The following is a 27,949-nucleotide window of genomic DNA, read 5'->3' on the forward strand; positions in this document are numbered from 1 at the left end:
CGGCATCCAATCTAACCAGACTTGCCTTTCACTTACCAACCAGTTGGCAGAGGCATATGAATGGGCCTCCAAATCTTTTGAATAAGAGATGGCATACGATCTATGGGTAAGAGGAGGTTGAAAATGTCTTCCAGTGTCAGTGGGTGAACAATCATGTGAACTGTGAAGCATTTGTGCAGTGAAGTTTATTTTACTTTACCCTATTGTACATTTCACATATTCACCTCCTAAATAAGTCCCGTAAGTTATTGATTGTATTTAGCTTTGAATGGTTTCAGTCTCATTCTGTTATAATAACAAAAGCAATTACTTAATCTAATGTGAGAAATGTGACAATTAATGTGATAAACTAATGCAACTCTGTTATTATCAAACCATTGAACGGTCCTCTCATAAGCTAGGATGTAGTCCTGGCCTTCCAACCCGACTTATTGCAGACTTTGCACTTTTTTTCTGTAACTAATATGATAATGCTGTAACACTATATTCTGCACTCTAGTATTTTTCTCTTTGCATCTCATGTTGCGTATGGCTTGATTGTACCCATGTACAGTATGAGTTAATTGGATAAATGCAAACAAAGCTTCTTACTGTATCTTGGTACACTTGACAATAATAAACTAATACCATTACCAAATGGTGTCACCGGAATTTTCCATTGGGCTCCTCTCAATGATAAACCACTTGAAACCAAAAGGATATTGGAAACATTTATGTTTCCAACATAAGGTTGTAAGAACATAAGTGATAGTAGAATTAGGCCATTTGGCCCATCAGGTGGGCGGCACGGTAGCGCAGCGGTAGAGTTGCTGCTTTACAGCGAATGCAGCGCCGGAGACTCAGGTTCGATCCTGACTACGGGTGCTGCACTGTAAGGAGTTTGTACGTTCTCCCCGTGACCTGCGTGGGTTTTCTCCGAGATCTTCGGTTTCCTCCCACACTCCAAAGACGTACAGGTATGTAGGTTAATTGGCTGGGTAAATGTAAAAATTGTCCCTAGTGGGTGTAGGATAGTGTTAATGTACGGGGATCACTGGGCTGCACGGACTTGGAGGGCCGAAAAGGCCTGTTTCCAGCTGTATTTATATGATATATGATATGATAGGTCTACTCTGCCATTCAATCATGGCTGATCTATCTCTCCCTCCTAACCCCATTCTCCTGCTTTCTCCCCATAACCTCTGACACCTGTACTAATCAACAATCTATCTATCTCTGCCTTAAAAATATCCATCTACTTGGCCTCTACAGCCTTCTGTGGCAAAGAATTCCACAGATACACCACCCTCTGACTAAAGAAGTTTCTCCTCATCTCCTTCCTAAAAGAACATCCTTTAATTCTAAGTCTACCTCTAGTCTATCCTTGCTATTGAGGCAGTACAGCGTAGGTTCATGAGGTTAATCCCCGGGATGGCGGAACTGTCATATGAGGAAAGATTGGAAAGACTGTGCTTGTATTCACTGGAATTTAGAAGGATGAGAGGGGATCTTATAGAAACGTATAAAATTATAAAAGGACTGGACAAGCTAGATGCAGGAAAAATGTTCCCAATGTTGGGGGAGTCCAGAACCAGGGGCCACAGTCTAAGAATAAAGGGTAGGCCATTTAAAACTGAGGTGAGAAAAAACTTTTTCATCCAGACAGTTGTGATTTTGGAATATTAATTTTGAGCATGATTGCATTGGTCTTATCGCAGAACTACATCTAATATAAGTATTTTTGTGAAGGGTATTGTATACCACCATTTAGAATTCTCACAAGATCAGCATACAGTTAAAAAAGTGTGGGACTCGGTCCAGAATCAGCCCTCATGCTGACTAAATATGAAAATCAAGCTCATTTATAAATAATTTGGTATGAATGAATTTGACGAGAGTTACTGTGATGATAATAATGAAAAGTCGGTGTGAATATAAATTTATGGCATACATGTTAGTATATTTATTTCATTCTTTTATACATGCACATTATGTCCTATTTGATTCATTTCAGGTCTGTTTTAAATTTAAAAAACACCATGCCAAAACATTTGATAGAAAATATGCAAAGAGGGATTAATAATGCCACAGGGAGCCATAAACAAATGAAACAAGGTCCAAAAGGGGCTGATCAGAGCTTGAGAAGTTCAGAAAATATATGGGAAAATATTTTTCTGGCAAATAATCTTTAAATGTTTATTGCGCAACTTCTCAAACAGATTGCACAAATATACAAAATGCTTTTACTTTCTTCCAGGATAAGTTGTTTGAATAGGGTTAGGAGCATTATACATACCAGTTTATCAATCACATGTCTGATGGCCCTGTACCAGTCGTGTATACTGTCATCATCAGAATGGAGAAGAAATTCATTCCCTGTCATTGTTGTTAGCTGTGTCAAGAAAACAAAAACAGAGTGGAGTGGAGTGCGAGTTAGTTTAATTGAATAAATAACACTGTAAAGGAAACTCATAGCCCTCTCAGCTGTCAGCACTTAGCTCATTATGTTCTGAAATAAGCATTACTCAACAGCAACAGAGGAATTAAGAAACTAAAGTTGACCATAATTCTGTTAGCTCTCCTTCTTCTGAAAGTCACATAATACAATCATAAGAGGAGACCAGTCAAAGTTTGACTTCCAATTTACTCTGTTATATTTATTGCAAACACATCTGCCTAAAACTGAAGGGAATACTTCGTTAAACCAGATGTTTCAGTCCTGTGTCCAGAATTAAAAGAGAAAGCATTGAAAATGAATTAAGATGCAAGGAAGAAGAACCTTGTGATAAATGAATTCTGATGAAATGTTTCCACTTGAAACATTATCTCTACTTTATCGCACTTGAATGGAGATGGACCTGATGGTACTTCCATCGTTGACTGTTTATTTAATTTAAACAAAAAAGAAATGGATGATTACTAATGAAACACATGATGCAAGCCAGAATATTTGAAGATCAGCCAGGTTAATTACAATTCATCTTTGAAAATGAAAACCATATTACAGAAACAGACCACCCCATCTTCTGTGAAAACTGGAGCGAACTTCCAGCAGAAATATGAATGCAGGATGAAATAAATGAAGTATCATTCTTTTTCTACTTGGTACATATTCTGGGGAGCTTTCCAGTTTTATTGATCACAGGAAAAATACATGGGTAGCGATGCACACATATTGGGGGGAAGAAATAAAGGGCAATTCAATCATTATTTCAAAAAGGTTTGGAGGAATTTTATTGTCAGGTGTACCAATTCAGGTGCAGTGAAACTCGATTTGATCTCTCAGGATGCAGCCGTTTCAATTTTCATGAGACCATAAGACATAGGAGCAGAATTAAGCCATTCAGCCCATCGAGTCTACTCCTCCATTCAATCATGTCTGTCTATTTTTCCCTCTGAGGCCCATTCTCCTGGCTTCTCCCCACATCTTTCTAATCAAGAACACACTTCCTAATCAAGAAACTGCCAGAAACTTTCCAGAAACTGGACGTTATTTTTGGTAGAATACACTTTCAGACCTTACAAAAATTATTATGATCTTTCGCTCACTGCCACTGCTCCAGTGCAACTCCTCTTCTTTGGATAGGATACCCTAAGATTCAGCCAACTCTGAAGGACACAGCTTTGGAAAGGGTTCATAGGAGCTTTACCAGAATGATACTTGGATTAGGGGGTATTAGCTACAGGGAGAGGTCGGACAGATTTGGATTATTTTCTCTGGAATGGCGGAGGATGAGGAGAGACTAGATAGAAGTATATAAAATGAGCAGCATAGATCCTTTTTTTCCCAGGATAGAAAAATCAAATATTAGAGGGCATGACTTTAAGGTGAGAGGGGCAAAGTCTAGAGATGTACAGAGCAATGTTTTTTACTCAGATGGTGGGTGCCTGTAACAAACTGCTGGGAGTGGTGGTTGAGGCAGATACAATTGTGTAATTTAAGAGACTTTTGAATAGGCACATGGATCTGCAGGGAATGGTGGAAGATTGAGGAACAAGAGGAAGAAGCTTGAACTTTATTGCCTTCCATCACAGTGAGGAATGTGGAATCCACTGTGATGAATGTTTATGTTAACTTTATGTGGTTGTGTCTTGTTGCTTTTCACTTAGCATGGCTGTATGGTAACTCAAATTTCACTGTACCTGAATTGGTACATGTGACAATAAACTGACCTTGAACCTTGAAACCTTGGAGGGATATATATTATAAGATTTTGAATTTTTCGAAATGACATATTTGGATCTTCACTGAGCTGCTCTAATCATTAACAATCCATGGGAACACCACCTCCTGCAGGTGTCCTTCCAAGTCACTTATCAGCATGTGTTGGAAGTATATCATTTTTTCTTTTTTTGTGCCGGGTCAAAATTATAGAATTCCCAACCCAACAGCTTTGCGGGTGTTCCTTCACCAAAGCAACTGCAGCACTTTAAGGTAGGGGTTAACTTCTAGCTTTGCAAGGGCAATAACTACTAGCCTTCCCATTATAGGCCACATCGTAGCAGTTAGGGGTGATGGGAGAGCTTGGGTCCATGAGGGGTTAAAGGTAAGAAGGCGGAGAATATCAGCATGTGTGTTCACAGAAGTTTGCATTAAGGTTGCAACTGCAGAAGAGCTCAGGTGGGAATATTTGTCGACCATAACAGTTTGTCTCTCGTACAAGAACTATGAAGTATTTTTGTAAACCAAAGAGGTGGAGAGATCTTGCATTCTGATGTTTAGCACAAGGCCAAACTGGATGACATACTCAAAGAACAGGAAGGATAATAATGAAACAGTTGTCAGAGAGAAGAATGAAATTGGTGGCAAGGGAACAGAGTGCAGTTCTATCTTTTCTTGGTTTTCCTTTCAGTGCTGTAGAAAGGGGCAAAGGTCTGATTGGGACTTAAGTATATAATTGAGTGAAATACTTTGCAATGGTTTTTGACAATGATGGCCTCATAGGAATTCATTCATTATATCTGCTACAAATATTGCTGAGAGAAAATATTACTTTGGGAATACAGCCTTCCACATATAAATCCGAGAGATATTACATCACAAATTATATAGTCTTTTTAGGATTATGGTTTAATGAAACCTCATAATCTCTGCAGTTCTCAGATAAAAGATGAAACTCTCAAGTGAGCTTTGAAAGCATGTACAATTCTTGGGAGTTTCACCTTTATCTTACATGAAGGAACTAATATCTATTTGTAAAAAAATATCAAAATAGGTGATTTATTTTATTTTAAAGAGCAATTTCTGGAATAATCCAATCAAATGATACCGCATTGTTTATTATTGCAATTTGAGGGTTGTGTTGCTTATTTTCTCATACTCTATCCCTCCCAAAGTCTCCACTGAAAACAAGAACGCATGATATATCCACCTATAAACCTCACAAAAGACGATTATTTTCAGGTCTTAATGATCTGGAAAAAGGTTATTTGTATGATGAAATAAGGGATCCACCTCTGTCTCATCGATTTATTTTACCTGTCAAATATTAGATGCTTTAATTGGTAAAATTCACCCTGCATGGGGAAGTTGAAGGGGGAATGATAATAAACTGGTATCCACTAGCTCAACCTTCTATTGGACACTTTACTGTTGTCCTTCATTATAAACCTAAGTTACTTTGACATTTTACTACAATTACCAATTGCATAAATGTGATAAGTTTTGTATTTTGTTATACAATACTTCTGTATCAGACAAGAATACGGTTATATATATTAGTTCATCACAAAAATGAGCTAGCTTGCAACGGGAATGTCAATAAGCTGGTAGCCACTAACCCAACCTTAGATTGGGCACTTTTTCATGACCTTCATTCTAAATCTGAGTTACGTTGATAGTTTACTATAGTTACCAATATCATAATACAGGTGTCAGTGGTTATGGGGAGAAGGCCGGAGAATGGGGTTAGGAAGGAGAAATAGATCAGCCATGATTGAATGGCAGAGTAGACTTGATGGGCTGAATGGCCTAATTGTACTCCTATCACTTATGACCTTATAAGTCTTAGCTTTTGCATTTTGTTTTGCAAAAGGTCTGTATCAGACAAGAATATAGTCATATGTACTTGTTCATCATAAAAAATGTTAACTCATTTTCACAAAATGGCAAAGAAATAATGGCCACTAATCTGTATATCACAAATGTTTATGATATTAAGGTGTGCTATTTTTACTTGTAATATTGCCGCAAACATATTGCTGATCAAGCAGTACTAGACCAAGACCAACTGTTCAGGACTATAGGGCAGTCAATGGTTATAGAATACAGGCTGAGATCAAGATCAGATCTGTTATGATCTTAGTGAATGCTTAACTGGGTTCAAGCAGCCAAATGACATACTCCTGATCCTATTTCCTACATTCTTATCTTATCCTTTGCTATATGCACTGACATTGATGTAGCAACATACGCAAATTACATCCTCTTTCTGGAATTTGGTTCCAATTACAAAAGCAGATTTCAATAACACATATTGCACCTAATACATACAACAATGTTCCAATATCTATGTCAAATACTTCTCAGCAGACAATGAAATGGGGTGTCTGCAAGTGATAAATGTTTCATGAGGTTGCTAAGGGAGAGACATGTAAATTGTGTCAGCTTTATTTGTAAAATATGTACATATTGAATAAAATATAATGGAAAATGATACAAATATTTGGAGTAAAAGCAAAATAATTTCAAAATAAATTTGGTATCTCACGGTGCTGCACTGTAACCCAATCATCTATATGCTCTTTGATTCCATCAATGATCCCCAGGCAAGTAGAATAAGGTGCAAAACTGGTGCAAAAACTCAGAGCTGACAAGATCTGAGAAGGAACATATTGCTGCAAAATATACCCACTAGTCAAAAAAGTGCAGGCAAGAATAATAATTAAAAGGAAACACAGCATTTTCAGCCAAAATGTAAAAATAAGTGCTGGAAATATGCCTCTGTATATTTCCCTTGTAAACTATAATGCTGCACAGATTGTGAAGATTGACACTGAATCTGGTGCTATCATTCATTATTGCCATGTCACTCCGCTTCTTGGCTCACTCAAGCTCAATCTGTGACATGTTTGTGATTATCATACTCATTTAGTAACTATATGGCATATGGAACACAAATACTATTTAGCTGCTTAGGGTTGGGTCATTCACTTTTCAAATGCCACCAAACTAGAATAATTTAATGTCCACATCACACAAACATGAGGCTCCAAAATTGCCAAAAAATAAATAAATCTTCCTCGTCTTTTAACTATTTGACGTTTGCGGAGGACTTAAAATGCAGCAGCTAGTGGCATAAAAAAATAATCCCACAACTGAATACGAGTCACAGATTGTGTTTAAAGGCTTGATTCATAAGCTGCACCTCAGCAAAGGGTAGTAGGTTTAATAAGCAATAAAAAGCAAGACAAAATCAGAACTGTTTTTTGGCACCAAAACATTTATGGGCTACAATTATCACTGCTAATTCCTGGCAGAACAAACTACAATTTTAATGTTTTTTTCTGTAAGTGTGATAAAGACCGTTGTACTTCCCTCAACAGTAAAGAAAAATCTGGAAACTGTTTAATTTCATTAGAATATTAATCCAGTCACTTTAAAAGGTACAACTTGGCTTTTTTTGGCATTCTTTAAAACATGCTTTGATTTTAATATTGGATATATTTTAATCAAAATATCTCAGGGTTATAATTTCTAGTATATCAGATGTGATATACAAACTAAAGATGGATGAGCATTAATGAAGTACAAGAAAATGTGTGCATTAGCCTGATGCAGGCTACTTAAACTTGGTTCTTATGTCTTTGAGATTACTATGTTGAGAGATGAACAGTGTAATGCTATAGGATTTTGTCCAGTAAACTCTACAAAGGCCTCAGATGTCTTCCACCAATCTGAAACCACTCAACTTGATGCTGAAGCAGGTAACCATGTGAATACCACACAAATCATGTCTTTGATTGTGGACTGTTGAGAAGCAATCTACATTGTGCAAATTAACGCCTCTACACTGATCACATTCCCTTCAATTCTTTTTTTCTTACTTGACACTGAAAGGAAAACATTGTAGGGAATCATCAATCCACACACAACAGGTCACCTAAAGCAAGAGCCTTTGGGTGATTTCCTCAGTGATTTCTGCATTTATTTGGGAACCTTGGTTATTTTGGTTAACTGCAAACGGTGGAGAATGTAATCTGAGAGATTCAAATCTGCAGGCAAACTTATATGATATTAACTTATTGCAGCGTAACAAGTGAACAAGAATGTGATATCGAACCTTTCTCAAAACAAAAGAATCAACAAATCTCTATCAGTGGAAGTGAAAGAGATCACCATCCTATAGCTTCCTGCCAGTTTCTGTTTTATTAACACCACAGACATGACTCAGATTTATTACAATGGTGCTCAATAGTATTTTATCAGGTACTTCACCAGAAACAATCCTCTTAATAAATAAAACAAGCAGGCCATGCAGTATGGGGAAAAATAAAGAAAAGGGAATACATTAAATGACTCAAAACAGTAGAGTAACTCAGCGGCCCCTTTTTCAGACCTGCAAGAAGTGTCCCGATCCAAAACGTCACCTATCCATGCTCTCCAGGCATGCAGCCTAACTCGCTGAATTACTCCATCACGTTTGGTCCTTTTTTTGTAAACCAGCATCTGCAATTTCTTGTTTCTACATTATTTCCAAACTAATGTTGAACCCATAACAATATTTTTTTTCATATAAAGAATCATTACAATAATTTCTTAAATATCTGCTCAAAACCCTCAAAGCTCTGCAGCCGTATCTCTCAAAAAGTGGAACAGCTGAAAGAACCAGGTTTTGCTTCAGCATTCACTTCATTCTCTAAAAGAGGAAATGGTGCTTCATTTCCATGAATTTATACACTAACATTGAGGTCTGCTCACCAGATTCTAAATGTACAAGTTTGGTTTGATTGATAAATTGGTGTGAGATTTTTGATATCATCTCAGATTGTTTACTTGGACTATTTGCAGCAATTTTTGTTAGTTGTTAAACCCTTGGGTCATCACCTCTTAAACTTTATAACTCAGAAGAATATGCATCGATTTAATGCAAACTGGTGTCAAAATTTAACGCTTTCAGCATTGAATTGGTGAACTAGTATTGTACACTTTTCAAATTTTCTCAAGATCCAGTACACAACCTGATGTATGCCAATAGAATTAATAAACTCATCAGGAAGGCTGGCTCCGTCCTGGGGGCAGAGTTGGATTCACGGGAGGTGGTCTTGGAGGGGAGGATGCTCCTCAAACTGCGGAGCATCCTGGACAATACAGCTCACCACCTCCATGACACTGGTCAACCTGAGGAGTACCTTCAGCAACAGACTGGTTCCACCAAGGTGCAGGACAGAACGCCACAGGAGATCCTTCTTCCCTGTGGCTATCAAACTGTACAACTTCTCACCCTTATGACGTGAGGTAGACTGAGACTGAGACTGACTCACCCCCCCATCTCTCTCCTCATCTCCCTCCCAAATCTTTGCACATCCCCAATCCTTTCCACTCGTCAATTTAATTTCATGTTTCATGTATTTTGTGTTTTTGTGTTTTTATGACTGTTCAATTTCAGATTACAGATCAATTTCCTTCCTGGGATAAATAAAGTAGTGTTTCGTATCATGCATGATATTATTTTCCTAGATAGCACACAATGTTTTCCACTGCATTTTGATACTAATGAGAAAAATAAACCTGCATACCCAGAATCTGTGGCATTCACATGTCAGGGGCAAGAGGGCCTCAATGTAATGCCTTGTTCAAAGTAAGATTATTTTTTCACTCGATATCACATAAAATTGTCAGCCTGAACTGCATTTTGATACTAATGAGAAAAATAAACCTACACCAATACATATCTTGCTGTGATATTCACTTTCTGGGCTATGAATGAAGCAGCAAAGGATACCGTGTTGAAATATGATGGTCCAATCATAACCAAGGAAGTTACAGTTTGGATCTAGTTAGCCATCAAAAGCATCAAGAGATAAATAACCAAATAATTTGTACTGGTGCTATTGGTTGAAGGATAGAGATTGGTTAGTTTAGTTTAGAGATACAGGCCCTTTGGCCCACCAAGTCCTTGCCAACCGGTGATCTCCGCACATTAACCCTAAACACACTAGGGACAATTTAACATTTATACCAAGCCAATCAACCTACAAACCTGAACATCTTTGGAGTGTGGGAGGAAACCGAAGATCTCGGAGAAAACCCATGCAGATCACTGGGAGAATGTACAAACTCCATACAGACATCACCCGTAGTCAGGGTCGAACCCATTCTCTGGCGCTGTAAGGCAGTAGTTCTACCACTGTGCCACCGCGCTGCTGGGAAACAGGGAGAACTCAAGTCTTTTAACCCAGAATCTGTGGCATTCACATGTCAGGGGCAAGAGAGCCTCAATGTAATGCCTTGTTCAAAGTAAGATTCTTTTTTCAGCCCAGCATTCACTCAGTATCACATAAGATTGTCAGCCTGAACTGCGTGTTTAACCTTTAGGAGTAGGGTTCAAAGCTGACATCATCTGAGGGATTAATCAGGGGTTCTGCATTGCAACAAAAATGTAATTCAGAAGACAGGGCCATGCAATGCCAGCTTGTTGCACCCTATCTTTCCATAAGTATAGAGACTTCTGACTAATTGAATTGGGACAATTTGTCAGAATTTGTTCACGAGACTTACATGACTAACTTTTAGTTCAACTTCTGATGGCTTTGAGCCACGTATTAGTTTGATTACTCTATGCAACTGTGATTTATTTTATCATCTTTGAGAAAAAGTGTGATGTTTTTTGTGGCATTCTACTCGATGAATTGATTACGTCCTTCACATCTTTCAGTCAAATTCCTCTCATTAGCAAAGCTTATGAGAAAAATTTCAACATCAATGTCATCAGAACCCATATGTACCAGCTGGAAGGCATATTCACAGACCACTTTAACCTCCCCATACTCCAATCTGAGGTTCCGCCTGCTTTAAGAAGATCGCCATCATCCTGGTGCCAAAGAATAACAAGTGCAATAATGACTATCATCCGTTAAGACTCATAGCCACCATCATGAATGGCTTCAGCTTGAGTTCTCCCTGTTTCCCAGCCAATCTTTATCCCTCAAGACACACGTCAACCCCAGCTTCTCAGACAGACTTGACCAATCTGCCTACCTCCACAAGAGGTCTGCGGCAGACACCTTCTCCCAGGCCCGACATTCATTCTTGGAATATTTGGATAACAAGGATACCTACATCAGATTCATATCTATGGACACTATTTCAGCCTTCAAAACTATAATTCCAACCAAACTCATCTTCAAACCTCAGCAACCTCCTCTGCAACTGGATCCAAGACTTCCTGACCCATGGACCATAATCAGTGAGGATAGGCAACAAACCATCTTGCATGATCCTAGCAGTCTCAATACAAGTGCCCTGCAAAGATGTGGTTCTCAGACCCTTACTCTACTCCCCATAAGACTGTGCGGCCAAATTCTTCTCCAGCTCCATTTACAAGTTCACAGATGATATAACCATTGTACGCCAGATCTCATTCAATGATGAGACAGAGTATGGGAAAAAGATAAAGACCTAAGTCACATGCTGCCAAAGCAACCATCTCTCACTCAATGTCAGCAAAATGAAGGAGCTGGTTATCAATTTCAGGAAAGGGAGGGAGGGGATTACATGCCCCAATATGTATCAATAGTGTTGAAATGGAGATGGTTGAGAGCTTCAAATTCCTTGGTGTAAATATCACAAACAATTTGTCCTGGTCCAATACTTTTTCGCTAGAAAAGCACACCGACACCTCTACTTCCTCAGAATTCTAAGGAAACTTGATAAAACACAAAGTGCTGGAGGAACTCAGTAGGTCAGGCAGCATCTGTGGAGGGAATGGACAGACAACGTTTTCTGTCAGGATCTTTCTTCAAACTGGAGAATGTCTGAAGGATGGTCCCAGTAATTTATGAAAATCGTAATTACTTGCATGTCCTGTCTAGTTACTGGCCTATCCATTCCCTCCGCAGATGCTGCCTCACCCATTACACTTGAGTTCCTTGTGTCTCCAAGAAAATTCAGCATTCCTCCAAGACTCTTACCAATTTTTATATATGCACCACAGATAGCATCCCAGCAGGGTGCATAACAGTTTAGTATGGCAACTGCTCTTCCCAAGACACCACAAGAAACTGCAAATCTGTGGACACAGCCCAGTCCTTCATGTAAACCAGCATCCCCCCCCCCCCCCCCCCCCATGTCCCCCCCCCCCACCCCTTGCTGTAGGTCAGATGATACAAAGGCTTGAATGCAAACACAGACAGAATCAAGAACAAGTTCTTTCTTGATGTTAAAATCTTTTGAGTAGCCCTCTCATATGTTAAGGATGCATTCCCAATCTCTCAATCTACTTTGTTGCAGCCCTTGCACTTTTTTTTATCTGCAATTTTTTTAATACCTTGTAACAGTATATTTTGCATTCTGTTTTTTTTCCTTTTTGCAACCTGACGTACTCATGCCTGTTATGATTTGCCTAAGAGCATGTAAAACAATGTTTTCTCGCTGAAGAAGGGTCTTGACCCGAAACGTCGCCCATTCCTTCTCTCCCGAGATGCTGCCCGACCTGCTGAGTTACTCCAGCATTTTGTGAATAAATCGATTTGTACCAGCATCTGCAGTTATTTTCTTAGACACAGCCAAATGTGGAAGAGGAGGAAATCTTCAGACTGAAGAAGGGTCTCGACCCGAAACGTCACCCATTCCTTCTCTCCCGAGATGCTGCCCGACCTGCTGAGTTACTCCAGCATTTTGTGAATAAATGGCTGTGTCTAATACTTGTTCAGATTTACTATATTTTGAAACTTATTTACACAATGATTTGGGTTGGCATGACAGAAGTGCTTTTGCTGGGTGACCTCCATTGTGAGCTGACTGTAGCCTGATATTTTCTTCAGTTCCAGCTTGAAGACTGCTTGATGCTGGGATCAGAGAAAACAAGGAAGAAGTAAGCTTAAGAAGGATCTCCTCCTCAGCCTCGTATTATCACAGCAGTCAGGGTAATGTAAGGGAGTTATGTTATATTTCTACTGATCCACACCTTCCTGACAGCAGAAGGGGCTGTATTAACTCAAGTAGAAATGTAATTATTAACAAAGGACACTTCAGGGATTGTGTCAATTCAATTATGCCTGACATATAGCTCTCTTGCACTGCTGAGATTGAGCAATTTTTACCAGCCAGTTCCCCAAAGACAATTAAAAGGAAAGTACTGGGAAAATGAACATCAATGAATAAAAGAAAAGCAAGATGTTAAACATAACCTTAATTTACCGCAGCAACTCAGCTTTTGAAAAAGAGTGTTAGTAAAGAGAGCTTCTTTTCAAGTAATGGAACTATCATACTCTTCTAAGACAATGAAAGTTATAATTCATTTAATTTTCCTATTTTAACGTGAACGTAGATGATGTTATTACTAGGGAGGGAAAGTGACTCAGAGAGTTATTGCCCCTTGATACTGTGAAGTCACTGAACTAACATATCAAGCAATTTTAACTTTAATTGCACATTTTACTTTAACTTCCACACACCGTCAAGCTCAGTAACTCCTCCAGGCCAGTTACAGTGGGATTACCAACACTGTTTAAATAATGGCATTCAAAAATAAATCAACAGAGGTTGAAAAATAAGCTTAATGTCGATCCATTATAATTGTTTGATATACAAGGACATACTGAAGGAAATGCTTATTTTCATCTTTTCTGAAATAAAAAAGCTATTAATCAATGTAATCAATTCACAGTGTCGGTCGAAAAGTGGGTTATAACATCCAGAAAGAAAACTGATGGCAGTGCAAATGACATACAAAAATCATACAAAATCATCGTACACGAACTCAGACTAAGGACCATAAACCAGATTCTCATGGGATTGGTAACACTGGAACAAACAAGAGTTAATGACATCACCCAATGTGCTGAAACTGCCTGCACTGAAAGCTCAGCAGCCCTGTTAAAAAAAGCCAGGTTTTGGCCATAGTTTGAGATTCTACATGAGCAGGTCTGTCCCCAGCTGTTGCATGTTGGAAGGTTTACAACATCTGATTCATTGCAATAGTATGTGTTTACAGAGCATATAACCCCTTAAGTGCTGGTTGCACGTATCAAATTCATAGATAAAAGGTCTTTTGAATTCTCAATCATTGCATAAGCATAAATAATCATTTAATCTTCAGAATCTCAAAAGTGTTTTAAGAAACACTGCATATGGACTGATGATTATATAACACTCATTTTTCTTTTGTTTTCTTTGACATGATGTTTTATTTTGACATTCATTGTACAAAGATTTTGTGTCAACTATGCCAAGGTACTTTTATACTTTAAAAGTACAAAGAAGTAATCTAAAGGTAAATGACAGACATATCTTAAGCTACCCCATTTGGGGCATATGCAGGTCTCAAAAACTGTTAAGTGGCATACAATTGGGCTTGTTATCTGATACCTTGTCAGATTTCAACTTGTTATTTTTCTTTTCAGAGCATGGGGTAAGTTAATGACATTAAACTCAACAGAATTGAGAACCTCTTGAAATATTAGATTATATTATAGGCTTGAAATAAGTTAATATTACTTATTAAACCTCTGATATTTGATTAGGAGTTTTGCTGGAGTTTTTCATGGCACTCAATTCCAACCAGGACGGAATTATGTACTTAGAGTCAGAGTGTTATAACAGCATGGAAACAGGCCCTTCGGCCCAACTTTCCCACACCGACCAACATGACCCATCTACACTAATCCCAATTGCCTGCATTTGGCCCATATCCCTCTAAACCTCTCCCATCCATGTATCAGTCTAAATATATCTTAAACATTCTGATAGTACCTGCCTCAAATACCTCCTCTGGCAGCTCGTTCCATATACATATACCTACCATCTTTTACGTAAAAAATGTTACCCCTCAGGCTCCTGTTAAATCTTTTTCCCCCTCACTTTAAACCGATGTCCTTTGGTTCTCGATCCTCCTACTCTGGATAAAAGGCTGTGTATTTATCCTTTCTATTCCCCTCATAACCTTTTATCTCTTTCAGATTATCCCTCATCCTCCTGATAGTAAATTAACAAATTATATTACTAAGAATGACCTGATTACCTCACTTAATTATGCTGATTACGTCGGAGCCAGGTATTTCTTTTACCAGACAATAAATATATCAAAATCAAAAGGATTTTTTTCTCACCAAAAAACTGGGTTAAAACTAAGCCACAGGCTATGTGGGCTGCCTCATAAGTTAGCTGTAGAACCACAGAATAAGTACCATATGAGCAAACAAAGCTGGAGAAAAAATACAACTTCTCAATTCGTCATTTACTTTTAATGTGGAAAGATGAATAAAATTGGGGCAAATATCAAAGTAGTTTTATTTAGGGAGGAAAGTAAATAGAATGTGAGAAAATGAGTATTAATCAATTTCCTTTCCTCTGGAGGACAAAACCATACATCACATCACTAAGATGAGGATCATGAGCACTAATGCCTGCTGAGAAATTACCAGTCGGTACAGAGCTTTAATATATAATTTGTTAATGATTCAATGGAAATTTTATTATTGTGGTTAATTTAAAGTAAATGATGCCCCTAAATTGATGGACACAGGACAAAACTTGTATCCTGGATCTTAGAAGATAAAAATGCAAAGAACAGGAATAGGTCCTTTGGCCAACAATGTCTGTACCAAACATGATGTCAAGATAAACTGATCTCATCTGCCTGCACATGAACTATATCCCTCCATTCCCATCTTATTGACATAATGCATTACGAGTAATAATGTGACATTAATATTTCTTTCAACCATTGATGAATGCACTTTTACAAATGTACTTCAGATAATGAAACAATTTTTGGACACAATAATAAGAGCATAAAGGTCTCTGAGATATTTATGTAGAACGCTATTGTTTGCATATAAAAGGAGGTGAAGGAGATAACAACTAAAACTGTGTGAATAAATGTAGTGGATTTTAATGCTTTTCTGATGGATAGACATTACACCGCATGTGCTTGCAAATGGTATTCTGAGATAAAAGTTATGAAAGCACACTAGGTGGAATGAACCAATGATTAAATATATTATGTAGCTGAGTCTATTCTGAAGGTTGATATCTGCCTGCAGCTACAAGCATAGCATCATGGTAATTGTAGTTCTTAAAGTTTGCCTTATTTAACAGTGGTGCAGAGTTTTGAACTTTGCAAATGGCAGACTTTTAAGTTAAAGTCCTTTACTTTGATTAATTTTTGCATCGATTTGTGAAAATTAACTCTCTCAGCAGCTAAAGCGCGGTGCTGACTTTCCTGAGCTACAATCTACCTCATTGAAGACCTTCAACAATCTTTAACTGGACTTTATTGGACTTTATCTTGCACTAAATGTGATACTCTTTATCATGTATTTGTATACCATGGACGGCTTGAAAGTAATAATGTATAGTCTTTTCGCTGACTGGATAACATGCAACAAAAATGCTTTACTTACACATGACAATAATAAACGAAACTAAATATACACAAAACACTGCAAAGGCTTAATGTTCTGAACAGACTCCATTTGAGATATATGAAGGCACTAGCACATTTTAAAACTTATATATCAAGAGGCTATTTATAGATTATTAGAGTAATTATAAATGTATTGAGATATCATGAGAGGTAGAGTCATAGAGGGGAGATACATTTCCTCCCGGTGGATGCAACAAGGACTACAAACCATCATGGCTGCCAGCAAAAGACTACAGAACCCATAGTCAGCAGGGCTGCCTGTCCTGCTGACACTGATTGCTGCTGACACTGATTGCTGCTGACACTGATTGCTGCTGATACGGATTGCTGCTGATTGCTGCTGACACTGATTGCTGCTGACACTGATTGCTGCCCAGCTGAACCAGATGAGCTGATTGCCTCAGTGAGGGAGTTAAAAGGGAAGGGAAGCAGTATATTTAAAGAGAGAGACAACGACTGGAGCAGAGAGGGAGAGAAGACGACTGGAGCAGAGAGGGAGAGAAGACGACTGGAGCAGAGAGGGAGAGAAGACGACTGGAGCAGAGAGGGAGAGAAGACGACTGGAGCAGAGAGGGAGAGAAGACGACTGGAGCAGAGAGGGAGAGAAGACGACTGGAGCAGAGAGGGAGAGAAGACGACTGGAGCAGAGAGGGAGAGAAGACGACTGGAGCAGAGAGGGAGAGAAGACGACTGGAGCAGAGAGGGAGAGAAGACGACTGGAGCAGAGAGGGAGAGAAGACGACTGGAGCAGAGAGGGAGAGAAGCAGTGTTTGAGTTATATTTTGTAAGAAGGCAGCAAGCTACAGTTTTGATTTAACTACCTGTTTTGGTTTTGTGTACCTGTCTGCAAACAATTAAGTTTACCTGTTTTTGGAAAAGACTAAATATATGGAATTTAAGTTTGAAAACAAGAACTTTCCTGTCTTCATTTCCGGCACCCACACCTCCCAACCTTCAAGAGAAAAGCTCCCAACCTCTCAATACATCACAGTATAAAACAGATGGAGGCCATTTGGCCCATTGTGTCTTTGATGGTGAAAAAGGAACCTGAACATTAATTATCCCTTCTGGTACTGTCCATGGCCCTTATCATCAAAGGTGTTCAAATGGGCTCCCTCAGTGGGTTCTAGATATACTGCGCATTTCCGCCTATGTTACTTTCAGCAATACTCTCCACATTCCTACCATCTACTGGGTGGAAGTGTTTTACAACACCTTCCATCTTATTTTTCTATGAGTATTTCACATTTATGACCTCTCTGAATGGTAACAGGTCCTTCTTGTATATTTGTTGGTATATTTTGCTGCTCTTCTCTTCATTATATCAAAGAGTGAGATATCGCATTAGGGTTGGAACTCCTGTGATAGGTTTGAATATTGGTTTCATTATGCCAGTGAAGTTAATTTTCTTCAAAATAACTTGTTTGAAAAAATTATGTAGAGTTGAACTAAATGAAAAGATTTTTAAAAATCCATGGTACTCAATCAATAGAAAAAATATTACGTTTAGAATTATCATGATGTATAGATTCTAAATTACATTTTAAAAAAACACAATCAAAATGACACAAGCAGTGATGATCAACCAAAGTGAAAAGCAACTAAACATTGCACCTGTCTGGATTAAACTAAACTCCCTGCCTTACCTCCTAACTCGTCTTACACATGTGCTCTCTGGTTGTGGATATCTCTATTAAGGGTTAACGTTTCTCACTATTTACTCTGTCCACATCAATATGTCTGAATCTGAGGCCCCTCAGCCTTCTCAAGAAGAAAAATAAATCCAGCCCCTTTACTCTCCTTTCATAGCTGAGATAACTGGGGCGGCATGGTGGGGCAGCGGTAGAGTTGCTGCCTTACAGCGAATGCAGCACCAGAGACCCGGGTTCGATCCTGATACAGTGCTGTCTGTACGGAGTTTGTACATTCTCTCCATGACCTGCGTGGGTTTTCTCCGAGATCTTCGGTTTCCTCCCACACTCCAAAGACATACAGGTATGTAGGTTAATTGGCTTGGTAAATGTAAAAATTGTCCCTGGGTATAGGATAGTGTTAATGTGCGGGGATCGCTGGTCGGCGTGGACCTGATGGGCCAAAAGGGCCTGTTTCCGCCCTATATCTCTAAACTAAATTAAACTAAGCAACAACCTGGTGAAGGACAATATGCGTAAGAAAGAACTGCGGATGCTGATTTAAATCGAAGGTAGGCACAAAATGCTGGAGTAACTCAGCAGCTCTGGAAAGAAAGAATGGGTGACGTTTTGGGTCGAGACCCTTCTTCAGACTGATGTCAGGGGAGTGACTCATTCCTTCTCTCCAGAGATGCTGTCTGTCCCGCTGAGTTACTCCAACATTTTGTGTCTACCAACCTGGTGAATCACCTTTGCATCCCCTGTAAATTTACTCATCATTACTCCAAAATTCACATCCAGCCAGATGATATTCATAACACATAGCAATGGATCCAGCATCAATCCCTGCATTACACCAATGGTCACATACATCCAATTGCAAAACATGGTGGACCCTCACACTCCTATCAGCTCACCATTTTCGGATCAAATTTGCTAAATTGCAGTCGAGTAGGCTCTTTCCTTTGAACCAATCTCCCACATGCCTTGTCAAAGGCATTCTAAAGTCCATGTCAACTACATCAACTGCTCTACCTTTATTGACACACTCAGCGACCTCTTTGAAAAATTCAATCAAATTAGTCTGACTGGATTTCCCAATAACAAAGCCATGCCGTTTAATCAGCCATGTTGATTAACCCTTGCCTCTCTAAGTGTAGATTAATCCTGTCCCTCAGAATCTTTTCCAGTAATTTTGCAACCAGATATATTAAACTCATCAACCTATAAGTAACTAATCTATGTTGGCGCCATATTTTCTGTTCTCTCATCACCTGACACCTCTTCTTAGGTCTGAGCCCCAACAGTCCAATTCCTAGCCTGACAAAGCAATCAGGGATGAAACTTATCAGGCCCGGGTAATTGAATCACATTTAGTCCTGCTATATTCAACACAACCTGCTTTTCAATGGCAATTTGATTGAGAATTCCATTGCCACCTTCCTTGTATTTTCCATCTACAAGCTCCTTCTACCCAAGGCATCAATATCCTTTGGGTCCGTGCACAGATTTCTATATTTTTGCAGGGTATCTCAATACTCTATTCCTGCTCTAAAATAATACTTTTGGGTATTATGCAACCTTTGATATCACTTGAAATCCAATTTTCCTTGGACTGTTAGAAATAGCTTTCAATCTAATGGAAACATGTTGGGCCTGAACTTCATTCAGATAATCATGAAATGACACCAATAAAGGCCATTGAACCATCATTACCTGGCTGCTATTTATTTGTGAGGACAACTGGTGTACATCAAGGAAAATAGAGAAATAAATATTCTTATTGTACATAAATTGGAAATATATGACCAGGTTACATTTGGCTTGGAACTGTTCCATAAATGGCTTTTCATTTTTTTGGTTATTTTGTCAGCTGCAATGAACAGTCTAGCATGATCCACTCAGTAAAGAGGAATACAAGAAATATTTCAACATTTGTAAAAGCTAACTTTCCCTATTTTAGAGAGTATGTCCACAAGAAGACATCAGAAAGCTGGTGTAGAAAATTTGGTGCCAATTATATTTTGACGGATGGATTTAGGTCAGAGTCACAAAATAAATTCACACTCTTAACAGTTAAAGATAACTCGGATTTCACCTATTTTGGAGCTAGGAAGACCAATAGAATAGTGAGTCTTCTTCATTAGGGTAAAGTTTAATTGAAGTGTTGTGACAATGTAAATCAATGAATAATCTGTCTTCACCTTTTGTGTTTTTCCAAACATATATCATATCATATCATATATATCATATCATATATATACAGCCGGAAACAGGCCTTTTCGGCCGTCCAAGTCCGTGCCGCCCAGTGATCCCCGTACATTAACACTATCCTACACCCACTAGGGACAATTTTTACATTTACCCAGCCAATTAACCTACATACCTGTACGTCTTTGGAGTGTGGGAGTAAACCGAAGATCTCGGAGAAAACCCACGCAGGTCACGGGGAGAACGTACAAACTCCTTACAGTGCAGCACCCGTAGTCAGGATCGAACCTGAGTCTCTGGCGCTGCATTCGCTGTAAAGCAGCAACTCTACCGCTGCGCTACCATGCCGCCTTAATATTTACTTAATGTTAGCAGCCTTTTAAAATATAGAAACTAACCTATTAAAATAATTGTCATAAAATGATCCCCGGTTTTGGAAAAAAAGGCCCAGTGGTAGTGAAATTTGCAATAATACATTTGAGAAAAAATGGTTCTATTATACAAAGTAAAAAAAAGGAACACAAGATCCTTGATGAGAAGGCCATTATACACAGTCCTGTAAGCATTTTTGTTACGCGTGTGAAAAACATTCTCCAGCCCAAAAAAATGTAGTGACAGCTGGTGCTCCCGTATCAATCAGCCAAATTATCCATTTATTTACCTGTAACACTATATAGCCCTCCAGTGTCAGGTGGCAGCTTAACACTAAGAATGAAAGTAGGGAAATGGTTCAGGACCTTATCTGTGTTTTCAATTTTTCAACACCTGTCGTACTGAGGGCTTTGTCAGTCACATTTGAATCCTCTCAGGAAAATTTGCTTGCCAACCGAAGTGCTGCCAGTCTGAGAAACAGAAGACGGTGCCAGAAGGTTGTTCTGCTTTTTGTACCACATGCGAGTGTTCAGAACAAGTGGAGTAAAAATTTGTTTTTGTAATCTCCCAACCTACTTGGCATTCACTGCTTTGATTCAAAACTGCAGTTGAGCTCCCTGCAGTGCTTCACATTATAGTGCAAAAACTTTCAGGGAAATATTGCTTCAGGGTGCAAGACTTCCATTTTAATTGATGAAATGATTTAAAAAACATATACTGAAGCAGACATCAAAATAACACAAAACTAAAACACTTACTCTTGGATCTTTATGTAAAGTATTTTGGGGTTCTCCCATACAAAAGATAATTTTCTTGAATTTATCTTCAAAAATCTTTTTGCTGAACCCGTCACATCCAGTACTGCATACATCACTGTCCATCCAACATTAACCTCACTACAATCATCCCAATCACCATGCACACCTCCCATTCCATATACATATACAAAATTATGATTAATGAAAAACATTTTAACAGTTTTTGCTCAAGAATTCTGAAGATAGATGTTTTGTCAATTTCTTAAGTTAGAAGTACTTTATATGTTACATTTATAGAATCAACAAGCTTTTAATAAGCACAAACATATTCAGTTTGTTCATATGTTAATGATTTAGAAGTTCCTGTGGCTTGTTTAGTTGATGTTTACTTCGCTATCATTGCAGAAATAAATTTACACTTAAAAGTGCATCCCATTTAAAACATATGCATGCATACTTACAGCTCTTTAATACTTCTTGATAAATGATTGAATTATTCAAACAAATCTGCGTGTTTGACTACCCATAGTTAAATAAATGTGAGCACATCCATTTTTAAGTACAATTTTACACTTAAATATGTGTATCGTCTTTATATCTTTTTAAACATACTTATATCTGCTGTACATAAATAGATTTCTGTTACTTTTGTAATCCAGTTGAATCTTATATTCATATATATATATATATATATATATATATATATATATATATATATACACACAATCTATTTGCGTTCGTATATATATATGCACACATGTGTTTAAGTAGAGATATGTGGATGGATTGACATCATTTACATCTATTCTAGGTTAGAACCTAAAATCGTTCTTAGTAGTTTGCATGATCAATGAATTGTTATCCTGGTTATATTATTTTTCAGCGTATTGATGTAATTGACTTAAATGATTCAAAAGAATACATGCTTAAAAACATTTGAGAGTGGGGCCAGGATAGAATGTTTAGGTACTGTAGCAATATTCCAGAAAAGTTTTCAGCACTGAGATATTCCCAAACTAATGAGTAATGTTGAAACTCATTTAGAGAAAAAATAATATCCTTGAAAATGCATATATCATTTTAAAAAGTTTAAATTCATTCTTTTTGTTGAACGAAACATTAAAAAACTTTACTGGTTGTGATGCACTGATTAGTTTAACTGACAAGGACAATTAAAAAAATGAATTACAGTCAATTTATTATGTTAACTATATTTAATGGTTGCATCAGCCACCTAAACCACCATTAAACTATAATCAGAGACAATTCTTTCTTCCGTTATGGTGTGAAAAGCTGTTTTGCATTTTGCAAAAGAAACTATCCATTTCAAACAATCTTGTTTTTATTAGTGGAGATTAACAATGTTATTGTGGATCACACAACCTACGATTCAGCATAATTTAAACCAAACATGGAAAATTCTTGTAACTTGCAGTCTAACATTTCCTAAGGCAATTTATCTTCATATCATGTTCCTGAGCTCATTTCTTTTTACTGTACTTAGGTAAAGCAATCCTTTTGCTGGTGATGTGCTGCGCAGCGAGCAGCAAAAGTCAAAAGTATACATCTTCATTATGTAGAAACAATAGCCAGAAGATATGTAGGTAGCAAAATTTTGATGCAAATTATGACACAGAATAATTAGCCTTCAAAACTCATGCAGCATTGCTTGTGGTAAATTTGCCAGTTCATAAGGAGCGTAGTTTTCAAAATTGTGAGTGAACAGGTGTATTTGCACATGATGGAATACTCTGCTTCCAAAAGCAAATCCATGAAAAACCTACCCTCTGACAATCAAATTCAAATTATTCTGGGTTTTGGGTTAGCAGAACATGATTACTATGTGGTACATTTTGAATCATTCAGAGTCTAAATAATCTGTGAGGTTGACTCACTTTTGGTATATTTTTAAATGTATGCACTTTTGATTTATTTGCATTTAATGCAATGTGACATCTGACATATGAGTCTTAAAAATCAAAACACAAGTAAGCCAATGCTATTGATTATAACAGAGCTTCAACATCTAGGGGCTAGATTCAACAGGCTTCTTAAATGGATCCTGGGATTGAACTGTTCAGTTAACCCGTGCACGTCCAGTGGAATGTAGCCTTCATGCTAATTTTGTGCTGTTTCCTTGTTAGAATCACTTCAGCATTCATCCAACACTAACTGCATTGATTATTGGCTGGAAGCTTCAGTAAGGTATCAGTCATGTGAATGGCTAACACCAGTGAAGGGTATTACTGCTGGCAAGCAATCCACAAACAGAATTGGCATGCAAAACTATGAAGGCCAGAACATGAATGAATTTTCAATGCTGATCTAGGTAAAGGGAGAGAGAAGTGCGAGGAATGTCTTATATTCACAAAGAACTGGGAACCCTCCAGAGATGCAGGTATAAGGGTTTGGCCAATGGAACTAAATGCTGTTCCCTAAGAGTTTAAAGACCATAGACTAGTGGCCAAAGTCACCATAAGCATCTTTAAGTGGCGTTCTCTATTATGTACTACTCAGCTCAGTCCATACTGAAGATAGTCACAAAATGTGGAGTAACGCAGCAGAACAGGCAGCATCTCTGGATAGAAGGAATCGGTGACATTTCGGTTTGAGACCCTTCTTCAGACTTTGGTGTAAACCAGCATTTGCACTTCCTTCCCACATACTCAGTCCATACTCGTTTCATTATATCCCCAACACTCAGTCAACCAGGAACCAAAACTGCTCCCCCTACTATCCTCACCGTTGTCCCTTTCTTCCAAGTTGTCCTAAACCTAAAGTTATCCTCCAATATGTTTGCCATGATGCATTGCAAGAAAATTTCTACCTTTGTCACTGCCTGATTTAGTTTGGTAAATGGTTCTACTTGGTGTAACTTGCCTGTGCAAAATCTCGAACTCAGCAAACAAGCTAAAAATTCAAATTCTCAGCACTGTAAATCTATTCCCTGTACATTACTACAATATTTTTGCAAGACATGGAGGACATTAACTGGAGCATTGAACTTAAAATGGTGGTCACCATTTGTATTCTGCTTCGATGCAGTGGTTGTTTTGTACAGGAACCAAATGGCGTCCATAATTCCCAGAAGTAAGCTAAAATTATTCAGATTTCATGTTGATAATATTGTTTGGAACTCTCAAGCTAGACAGTTCTTCAACCCATCCAATTTACGTGAAACCTCATGCAATAACACTCACACTTATATTTCATGTTATGCACTGTTAGTTGCAGACCGCAACACATAGAACCGCAGATTTGCTGCTATATTTAGTGGATTGGTTACACTCTAGGAAAGTTTGGGCAAACTCAATTCTTGGAGCGGCCAGAAGCAGTTGGTCCAAAACTGTTGCTGAGCTACCTAGTTGGCTGTCATAGAAAATTTGCACAGCAGCAAAATGATGCTCTTCCACAAAACAAATTTGGGGTTTATACCATGATATCCATTTCAAAATGCGGCAAATGGTCCTGCAGTGAATTCAGCACATCAAAACTACCAATTTCAAAACAATGTAACAAAAAATTTATGTATCCATATTTAGGTTTACCCCTTTTGATAATCATTGTCCCTTTAGATAATAATTGTTTCAACGTGAGGAAATAGTGTCATCTTATAACCATAAAAGGACCTACCATCAGATTAAGACCTCTGATCAGCAGGATATGAGAACCTTTATTTCTCAATAATAATGTGATCAGATGAGAGATATAAAATCCATTCCCTTCTGAAAACAAGCCAATGAAGGAAAAGCTACAGAATGCATAGTTTCATGTTCGCTCAATCTGTCTGCACAAGATCCATATCCCATCTTTCCCTATATATCCGTGTGTCTACTTAAACGGCCCTTATACCGTTTGATAACCTGGAAACTTAATCACATTTTATATTTTAATCTCAGTGATTGTTTGCGAAATTTGATAATGTCCAGACTAGATTGAAACAGCAAACATTTTTGGGACAGCTTGTCAACCACAACATTTCTGAGCACAATTCATGTTCCACACCTACTGTATTTGTGGCATCAGAACAGACCAAGTGACATTATTTTTCATGTAATGATCATTTCTGCCTGTACTGATGTAATTTGAAGCTGAATCCTGCAAAGTACAACTGTAATTGGACTATGGAGCTGGTGGTGGACTTTAGGAGGAGAGGAACACCTCTGTCCCCTGTCTCCATCAAAGGTGTGGATGTGCAGTTTTCCAGGGCATACAAATACCTGGGAGTAAACTGGACTGGTCCAGGAACGCTGAGGCCCTGTACAAAAATGGGCAGAGCTGGCTGTACTTTTTGAGAAGGCTCTGTTCCTTCAATGTCTACAGTAAGTTGCTGTGGATGTTCTACCAAAAGGTGGTAGCCAGTGCCATCTTCTTCGCTGCCATGTGCTGGGGCAGCAGGGTGAAGGAAGCAGACGCCAATAGGATCAACAAATTCATCCGGAAGATTGGCTCTGTCCTGGGGGTGGAATTGGATTCATGGGAGGTGGTCTTGGAGGGGAGGATGCTCCTCAAACTGCGGAGCATCCTGGACAATACATCTCATACCCTCCATGACACACTGATCAACCTTCAGCAACAGAATGGTTCCACCAAGATGCAGGACAGAACACCACATGAGATCCTTCTTTCCTGTCGCTATCAAACTGTACAACTCCTCCCCCTCTGTCATGGGGTAGACTAAGACTGACTCCCCTCCCCCCTCCCCAATTTTTGCACATCCCTAATCTTTTCTACTCGTCACTTTAATTTCATGTTTCATGTATATTGTGTTTTTATGACTGTTGGCGGATCAATTTCCCTCCTGGGATAAATAAAGTTTGATCGTATAGTATTGCATCGTATCGTATCAGAATTGAACAGTCTCTGTAGAACCAGGAGCACATTGTGTTCATCTGTTGCTTTGTTTGCCATTTAAAGGGACACTCAGCTGACTTTGGAATACCTGATTGGGTAGCCGCAGAAATTGGGTGCAGTCTGCTCTGTCTTATTTCAATATCCACAAAATGTGCATAAACTACCATCGAGCATTTTCTCTTGGCAGGCAGCAAACTGAAGTCAGCAACCTCAGAACATGCAAAGAAAATATGTGGTCGGTAACAAGTATCCTACTGCCGAGATTCTTCTCTGCATTCTATTAGTCTTCTCAGATGAATAATGCATTGCAAGGATCAGGTTTTCCTAGGTTGTCACCATTAAGATATGTGACATTCTGCTGGAAGACCTTTGGCTGTGTTCTCTTTTCTAAACAGCACTTCCAAAGTTAGTCTATGTCACACGGGCACTCAATTTCCTAGAGAGAAAATATTTCCAATGAGCCACAATTTGCTGCTCAACTTGCTATCCCCTCTGCATCAGAGAGACAGTTCAAGCACAGTATTCACAAACAAATGTTCTAATCAAATCAGATTTCAATGAGGAATTGGTAGTCCTTGGGCACTGGGATTTGCAAGTATTGTTGACTTCCTATAAATTGACATTTTTGTCTGCTCTCGCTTTCTCACAAGAGTTCACATGAAGAGCCCAGACATTTTCATTAACCTGAAAGATTTTCCCTTCTAGGCCACACAGCTTGAGTAAACCATGAGGTGAGCTTCCACATGATGAATGCTGCCACCTTTTCAGGAGCAATTAGGGATGGACTATAAATGCCAGCCAGCTCCTGACGCTCACATTCTTAAACAATAACTAAATAAGAAAGCTTTAGTCTTTCTAGGCATCCACTCGTAGGTGTGATGAGCGGCGTCCAAATCAACATAAGACTTTGTACATTTCTTTTCACAACATTGAATTTTGAATTGAATTCTCCATCTTTAGATAACCTCCTTCCCCTCTCTTTACACCCCCATACCCCCATTTCTTTCACACCCCCCCCCCCCAACCTCCATTGTGCCCCACCTAGACTCATACCCATTCCTTCCTCTGCTGTCTTAATTTGCTACTCTTCAATCTCTGTCTCACGCCTTCTGCTTTAATCTCTGGCCATTGTTCCAACCATCTGCAAATCAACCCCCCCCCCCCCAACTTCTCTCCACTACCTATAACATATAACATATAACAACTACAGCATGGAAACAGGCCTGTCCGGCCCTACCAGTCCACGCCGACCATTCTCCCTGACCTAGTCTCATCTACCTGCACTCAGACCATAACCCTCCAATCCCCTCCTATCCATATACCTATCCAATTTACTCTTAAATAATAAAATCGAGCCAGCCTCCACCACTTCCACCGGAAGCCCATTCCATACAGCCACAACCCTCTGAGTAAAGAAGTTCCCCCTCATGTTACCCCTAAACCTTTGTCCCTCAATTCTGAAGCTATGTCCCCTTGTTGGAATCTTCCCCACTCTCAAAGGGAAAAGCCTACCCACGTCAACTCTGTCCGTCCCTCTCAACATTTAAAAAACCTC

At 38.7% G+C, this 27,949-nt stretch overlaps 1 protein-coding gene across 2 annotated transcripts in view; it reads right to left on the bottom strand.

Annotated features, from left to right (window-relative positions):
- arhgap15 (Rho GTPase activating protein 15) overlaps window positions 1-27,949 on the bottom strand; it is a 630,681-nt gene that overhangs the window by 288,868 nt on the left and 313,864 nt on the right. For both annotated transcript variants that reach the window (XM_078403377.1, XM_078403376.1), the window contains exon 8: window positions 2,276-2,371. In XM_078403377.1, coding sequence (XP_078259503.1) covers window positions 2,276-2,371 — 96 coding nt within the window. The remainder of the gene's footprint in view (window positions 1-2,275; window positions 2,372-27,949) is intronic.

This window comes from Rhinoraja longicauda, chromosome 8, assembly GCF_053455715.1.
Source record: "Rhinoraja longicauda isolate Sanriku21f chromosome 8, sRhiLon1.1, whole genome shotgun sequence".
NCBI lineage: Eukaryota > Metazoa > Chordata > Chondrichthyes > Rajiformes > Arhynchobatidae > Rhinoraja > Rhinoraja longicauda.